The following is an 8307-nucleotide window of genomic DNA, read 5'->3' as shown; positions in this document are numbered from 1 at the left end:
CTCGCGATCTTTACAACACGCATTACATTACGTATTTCATGGCACACTCGTTTTATGCGTATTTAGCGCCACCTATTGTTGTGAGTGTATTATTGACATGTAAAACATTGTCTTATATTCGGGTCAATACGGTATATTACCTAAACTGTGTAATGTTATGGATTACGTTACAATATGGATTAAAGTACAATTTTTGGAATCAGTATCGGATTACAATTTTTAAGTTATCTACCCAGCTATGTATGTGTGTGTATATATATATATATATATATATATATATATGTGTGTGTGTGTGTTATAAATAAGTAATGTTTCATAAATTAAAAAAATGTATTATTATAGAACATTTAAAATTTACAGCCCTGGGATAATTAAAATTTCTGGATTAGGTTTCGGACAAGGTTTCAGTGAGTTTTTTCTTGCTTAATTTTTCAATTTTAGGTTCACATATGGTTAAAAATAATAAAATAAAATAGTAGTTTTTTTACTCATGTTCCTGGGATAATTAAAATTTTTGGGTTTGTTTTAGACCATGTTTTAGTCAGTTTTTTTTTCATGCGCAACTTTTAATTTTATGCTCACATATGTTTTAGTTTTGTAAAAAAAATTATAATACTTTTTTATTTTATTAAAATAATAATAAAATACAAAATAATTATCATATATCACATAAATTGAATATAAATTATTATAAATATTTTATTATAAATATTTTTGCACTCACATTCCTGGGCAAAATCAAACAGTGTTTTGCATTTGCGCCTGGGTGTACCCGCTCGGACAGGAAATAGAAAGACACTGAGTTTATTTTTGGGTTTGGCTCGATCACATTCACAGGCTACATTCAGGTTTTCTGCATACCTGTGCAGTCCTCTAGAGTAAGAACGACGCTCGCCTGCATTCAGTAGTTCTCATTTATGTTAACATGTGGTCTGTGGCCCACGAGGGAGGGCAAAGCGGGCCATTTAAAACACTTCGCGAAAGCCAAGCAGCCAAAGAGAAGCCAAAACCCGAAAGCTCAAACAACTGCTGTGCTAATTGTTCTGAGGGTGTGGCGTCTGTGGCTCTGGGGAACGCCAGCCATTTGGTCTGCTCCAAATTTGGCTGTGTGTGTTTGTGTGTATGTATGTTTGTGCGCGCCTGCTTTTTTATGTAATTGAAATGCAAAACATCAGAGACAGCAAACACAAAGCAAATGTTTCACTCCAGGGCTTTGTGTTAACATTCATTTATGTATTAAGTGGATAATAGTTATGTGAAATGAAGTCCAGTGACAACGTTCTGTTCACCCTGAGCTCAAGTATTCGTTCTGCTGTCATCTGGCACTGGGATGGTCCAATCATGTTGCTTGGCAGTCGCCGCTCATTATTTAAGTGCACTAATACCGCTGAGTGTGTACTATTAAAATGAGTGCTTACATGTGTTTCAGAGAGCACACACACAGACACATAGCGCCTATACATGTCTACATAATGTTTATATATGCACAGATGCACATGTGAAATCTGCATATTTGCATAATTTAAGGTGTTAAGAAGGTGTATATGCACATGCATAACGTGTATATTGTAAGGTGTGTGTAACGTCCCGCTCGTGTCTCTTATCGCAGCGCCCAGCGCCGCTCCCAGGGGGGTCACCGTAACGGGAAGCGGAGACAACGGCACAGCTATTCTGGTATCCTGGCAACCGCCCCCGGAGGAGGAGCAGAACGGCGTGGTGCAGGAATATAAGGTACGAACCACAGGAAACAGACAAAGAGAGAGAGAGACAAAGAGAGTATGAAAAAAAAAAAACAGAATGAAGGATGGTAGTAGAGGAAGGAAATAGGAAGTGGAAGAGGAAATTATATTTACTGGCTCACACTCCGTTAATTTTATGATGTGCTGCTGGATGAATGCTGAGAGTGTAGTGGTTAATGGGTTGATTTTCATTGGGGGGAATTTAGATGTTGTGAAATGCTGCCACCTAGTGGTTCACGTGGGGTGTTACCACAATGGCCTTCCAGACAGATGTGATCATAGGGAATGTTTTGATATGTTTGTTTCTTTTGATTTGACTTATTTTGTAGGTTGTTGTTTTTTTTTCATTATTGTATTTATGCCAAAACATTCCTTTATAAGCATTTGAAATTATAAATTAAAATAAATTATAATATTGTATTTAAATAAATATTTGATTATATTGTAATATTGTTCTAAATATTATGTTCTATGTAAAATTTACAATTATTTCTAAATATAATTAAATATAATATAACAAATAAAATAAAAATATATCAGCTAGTTTTCTGTCTTGTTGTGTCTGCTTTGTATTTGATACACAATTGTACATACTAACATATATAATTGCGGCATCAATTTTCTAGCTACCCTGCGTTCCCTCCCTCCTTTCTCTTTATTTTCGTTTTGCGTGTCTTTATGTGCTTTTCATATCCAAACAAGATATGACAGAGGCCATGTTTTTTGTTTTGTTTTGTTTGTTTTTTTGACCAAAGTACAATGTTGTATCAGACGTTGTTTTGACTAGGGCTACTTTCAGACAAAATATCTTTTTGACTGGTTAATAGTGTGCCAAAACGTTACTTCTAAACATGCTGCATTATATTTCATAAGATAATTACGTCTGCGAATTATGAATAAGAATTTTTTTGTAGATGCTTCGTGTCTTTTTGTGTCCCCTTTGTATTTGTAGTCACACACAATCGTACTAGCATATAGTAATACGCAATACATACTAGCAAATATAATTGCGGCAACTGCATGTCTTTATGTGCTTTTCATGTCCAAACAAGATAACAGAGCCCATCTCATACGATATTCCTCTCAGGCTCTTAAATTTTAATGGCTTTGCGGTGTTTCGGTATTTAGTTCGTAGGTCGCGGCTGACGAGAAGAGGTGCGGTTCGAGTCGTTCAGTCCCAGTTAATTTTCCAGGTAAATGTTTTCAGGCAGTTGAAGGAAGGTAGTCAGTAATTTCATGCTTGTTAAATTGGGCAGAGGAGGATTTTTCGCTAATCACTTTTCTTATGCACTTATTTTTTTTCTACCCCATTGTGCCTCAGGAGAACTTCAGAACTATCAGAACGTCCTCGCTCGTTACCTCACTTTCTCTCTTTCGACCCATAATCCACTTTTTTTTCCCTCTGAAGCCTTCAGGGATGTCTAAATCTGGTTAGCATTTCCAAAAAAGGGGACGTCAGCATAGAAAAACATGTAAAAAAGCCTTTTTTCTATGCGTCATTGTGTAGAGCTCAGCGTAGATCAGTGCACTGACCTTATAATCGAAGTTAGACGGCCAGTGAGGGCCGATATCACATTTCACCCCGCTGAATGGGCCCCTGCCGGGCCTGTGATTGTGTTAGGGTGAGGGTGGCTGATCCAAGCTCTGGTCGCACACACACTTTGACACTCATTTGGACGCCACGGCTGGCTGAGCTTCCCGAGAGGAGGAAACAGACCAGGGTTCGGTGCGTGCAATGAAAACAAAGAAAACTGCATTTTCATGTCAGGGAAAATCAGACCTTTGACATGAAGACAGAATGACGGAATGTGGGTACCACAGATAGGGAGTGTTTATTCTAGGTGCTGAATCTTGTTTTCATGACCCGTTTCAACTTTATCGCTACATGATAGTGTCTGAATTGAAGCAGGAGGGCTGATGGAAACATCCAAATAGATTTACTAACTAGCTTTGAGGAAACTCTAGTTTTATTTTAAGGACAGTCGTGCATTATTTTCAGACAAGAAATATTTGTACATGACAATGATAAAGTTAGCGAAACAATTTGTCTATTTATACAAACACAAAAGCTTGGACACACTTTACTGAATTGATGCTTCTCATGATCAAAGTATTTTGATAAAAATGTATTTAAACAATATTACATTTAAACGTATAATAATAACAATAATAATAATTATTATTATTGTTATACATAGGTTTGGAAACACTTGACTGAATCTATGCCTCTTATGATATTAAAAAGATTCTGTTCTAAAGACTTGTTTTAATTCTTGAAATACGTTTTGTAGACAAAATATAGAAATGCATAAATGAATAAATAGTAATAATAATATTTGTTTACACGTTTGAATAAACTTGACTGAATTTATGGTTCTCATGATCTTAAAAATATTTTTTTCAAAGACTTGTGTGCTTTAAATTATTATTTTTTATTTTACAAAATATTATTATTATTATTATTATTATTATTAGGATCATGTGAAGCATAAATTCAGTCAAGTGTGTCCAAACCTGTGTGTAAAAAAATACTATTATTACTATTTATGCTTTAAATGATCTTAATAATAATGCTAATGCTAATAATAATAATAATATGAAATTTTTTTTCCTTTTTTAATTTTTTTTTTATTATGCAAACAGATATACAATTCACAGGTGACAAATCAAATACAAAATAACCAAGGACAACAAAACATACATGACAGCCAACATGATTTGTGTGTGTGTGTGTGTGTGTGAGGGGTAGAAGTATATAAACAAACGAACATGTAGAAAACAGACATAACAATAGTAGAAAACTGTAATAGTAATGATGACAATAGTAATAATGATGATAATAATAGCATTAATAACAAAAATCAGAGGATGGAGGATGAGGAAGGTGATAAGTAATAATAGTAATAGTAATAGCAATAATAAAAAAATTAAAATATTAATAATAAAAAAGGTAATTAATTAATTCAATAATAATAATGAACTCAATTCATCAGAAATGAGGGGAAAGTTGGAGGATGTGGAAGATGACAAATAGCAAAATAATAGTATTAATTAGTAATTAGTAATAGTAGCAATAATAACAATATTAACAATAAACTCATTCATCAGGAACCGGGGGGAGGTTGGAGAAATAAAATGATTTTTATTGAACACTACATCATTTCTATATTTAGATTTGTTTTATTTCATAGTTAAAGAGTTTTAAAGACTTGAAGACTATTAAAATGTCCAAAATAGTAATCATAAAGTAGGTGTGCCCAAACATTTGACTGGTTAAATTGCTTGTAAGTTGTATCCCTTAAAAAGGTTCACTCTTTCAGAAAAGACTTGTTATTCAACATAAATATTTTTTATTAAGTGCTAACCGCTTGTCTCCTATCATGTTTTCTTTACTTTCCCCCTCAGATCTGGTGTCTGGGTAATGAAAGCCGATATCACATTAACCGCACGGTGGATGGATCCACACACTCGGTTCTGATTCCCGGCCTGCTCGCAGGGGTCACGTACAGGGTGGAGGTGGCAGCCAGCACAGGGGCCGGTCCCGGGGTCAAGAGCGAGGCTACGTCCTTCCAGCTGGGTGAGTCGGACCGGGATGTTATTCTGGTTAACCGAGACGCTCGACTCTGCCGGACCGCTGTTATTCAACACTAGCAGCTAAAGAAGAGCACAATATGAATGGTTGATTCATCTGATAACGGGTTACAGAAACACAACAAACACTCTGGTAAGCAGCTACCGGCCCGTTTTAACACCTGGCTGTGTTATTATGGCTGGAAAGGTTTGTGAGAATGGCCATTATTTAAGGCCTGCTCTTTAAAAAACGTACCGTCTACGCTTGTGAATGGCACGGTTGTAACTTGCCTTGTGGTTAGCCATCAAAAAGTATGTAATTTACAAAAACAGCCTTATCGGAGTCCTCGTTCTCATCCGAGAATAAAGGAGACGTCAAGTAAAGTGCAGTTTGCTTTAGTGCTGCAAAGCCTTTAATTGCTTTAAGTTTATTTCTCCATTAACTTACCAGCTTTAACTTGTTCAGCCTCGAGACATCGGTGGAAGCGGTTAAACTGCACTGAATGGAAGTGATTGTGACGCAGCCTGGTGTTGTGCCAATGGACACAGGTGGATAATAGGCCATCCGGTTATGCAAATCTGTTTTTAATAAGATGCCAATCACTGCTGTCAGAAACTAGTTTATAGTCAGTTGTTTGACAGAAAGAGATTAAATGCTCTTTTGAAACCTTGTTGGATGCACAAAGAGATACTCATACAGTAAAGTACACGAAGAAAAACAGATGATCAACTTTTGGACTTGATAGTGCTGATTTTTAATAGTAAGCAGTATATTGTGCATGTAAACGCACACTATGTTGGTCTACATGACAGTTGTGACGAAGGGAGAGGTTTTTGTATTTGTTACTTAAAAAGTAAATAGAAAACTAATGTGCACTATTTGAAAAAGTAACTTGGGTATTACAGGGTAAATTCAGAATTTAGGTAATTTACATTTACATGTAGTGCTGTCAAACGTTTAATCGCGATTAATCACATCCAAAATAAAAGTTTTTGTTTACATAATATATGTCTGTGTACTGTGTATATTTATTATGTATATATAAATACATACACATGCATGTATATATTTAAGATAAATATGTTATGTTTATATATTAAATATATTTATATATAATATAAATATATACATGTAAATATTTTCAAAATATATACTGTATGTGTGTATTTACGTATATATACATAATAAATATACACAGTACACACACATATGTTATGTAAACAAAAACTTTTATTTTGGATGCAATTAATCGCAATTAATCGTTTGACAGCACGTGTATCGCTTTTTCCAAGCAACTTACAAATAAGGAAGTAATTTGCCATTACTTCCAGTACAAAAATCTAATTTTGTTGCATATTATTTGTAAAATATTTCCCACAATGCCGCTCATTTGGGGTATTGTTTTTTTTTTTTTTTAGAAATAAATATTTCATCAAAGACACAGATTGATGAAAAGTAACAGTACAGATGCTTACATTTTTACTAAAGATTCTATTTCAAATAAATGCTGTTCTTTGGATCTTTTTATTCACCAAAGTATTCTGAAAAAATCGCAATTTCCACAAAAATATTAAACAGCACAAAAAAAAAAAACCATCTTAAGCAGCAATTCAGCATATTAGAATGATTTCTGAAGGATCGTGTGACACTGAAGACTGGAGTAATGATGCTGAAAATTCAGCTTTACATCACAGGAATATATTAAATTTTAAAATATATTCAAATAGAAAGCTGTTATTCTAAATTGTAATAATAATTCACAATATTAATATTAAGTTTTTACTGTATTTTTGATCACAAATTTGCTTGGTGAGAATAAGAGACTTTGTTTAAAAACGACCCCAAACTTTTGAACAGTAGTATATATAGTTATTTATTTTTACTTTACGCTGTTTGCAAGCTTTTGAGTAACATTACAGCAGTCGGTTTGTGCAGTGTGGGATGAATGCACTCCGCTCCTCTTGATCGCAGTGACTGATCTGCTTCCATTCCCCTGCTGAGTGTGCTTCTGTGGCCTTACACCGCCGCCGGAAGCAGAGGACGCAGGTCTCTAAAGCATTTGTCACACCGTGGGCTTTCTTGCATCTCTGCATCCTACACACCTGTCCTGGCCTGGCCTCTTAGCGGAGTCTCAGTCACAACCAAACAACAAACAAAACCTCTGAGACAGGACGTTAAGAGGACAGACTCACAAAGACAGAGCAGGGAGTGCAGCGCGACGAGAGAGAGATGCTCAGGTTTTGGGAGAACCTGTTTGCCCCCAGCTAGACAAAAACTGAACATAGTCACAAAGATGAAAGTGACGCCCACATGAAACGCAGAGAGGAAGGGGAAAAGATGAAAAAAAGAAAGAAGTCGACGGAATGAGATTTCTTTTGGGTCGACAGCGCTAGTTTCTCTTTAATGTAGAAATAAGAGAGAGGCAACCGAGAGCGACAGCACAGAAGGGAAGTTGCTTTGTGCTTGCAGTTCTTCCAGACAGCGGCTTGTCATTCATAATTCATCTTTTACATAATATATAAAAGCACGGAACACATTCTTTTTTTACTTTCTATTCTAACTTCTTATTCCAGTTCAAAGTCAGTAGCAAAATTCACATTATTAATCATAAAGAAAAATGAACAGCTCTGAATAAAACTGAATAGTGATTTTATCAATATTCTTTTCTGTTGCTGTTTTATGTTTGAAGTAAAATTAGTTTATTTTTTATAATATCACGTGTTCTTTTTGACATATACAATACCGGTCAAAAGTTTGGGATCAGAACCATTTTTAATGTTTTTTGCAGGAGTTTCTTATGCTCATCAAGGCTGCATTTATTTGATAAAAAATACAGGAAAAAATTTAATATTGTGAAATATTATTATGATGTAAAATAAAGTTTTTCTATTTTAATATACATTAAAATCTAATTTATTCCTGTGATGCAAAGCTGAATTTTCAGCATAATTACTCCAGTCTTCAGTGTCACATGATCCTTCAGAAATCATTCTAATA

At 34.8% G+C, this 8307-nt stretch overlaps 1 protein-coding gene across 3 annotated transcripts in view; it reads left to right on the top strand.

Moving 5' to 3' along the window:
• The window catches only part of robo1 (roundabout, axon guidance receptor, homolog 1 (Drosophila)), a 335500-nt gene that overhangs the window by 287653 nt on the left and 39540 nt on the right, over window positions 1-8307 (top strand). For all 3 annotated transcript variants that reach the window (XM_016499990.1, XM_016499991.1, XM_016499992.1), the window contains 2 exons: window positions 1610-1731; window positions 5145-5316. In XM_016499990.1, the coding sequence (XP_016355476.1) occupies window positions 1610-1731; window positions 5145-5316 (294 nt within the window). The remainder of the gene's footprint in view (window positions 1-1609; window positions 1732-5144; window positions 5317-8307) is intronic.

Source organism: Sinocyclocheilus anshuiensis, unplaced genomic scaffold (genome assembly GCF_001515605.1).
Source record: "Sinocyclocheilus anshuiensis isolate Anshui unplaced genomic scaffold, SAMN03320099.WGS_v1.1 scaffold2168, whole genome shotgun sequence".
In the NCBI taxonomy this organism is placed as follows: Eukaryota; Metazoa; Chordata; class Actinopteri; order Cypriniformes; family Cyprinidae; genus Sinocyclocheilus; species Sinocyclocheilus anshuiensis.
Note: the sequence above shows the minus strand (reverse complement) of the source record. Positions and strands in the feature narration are given on the sequence as shown.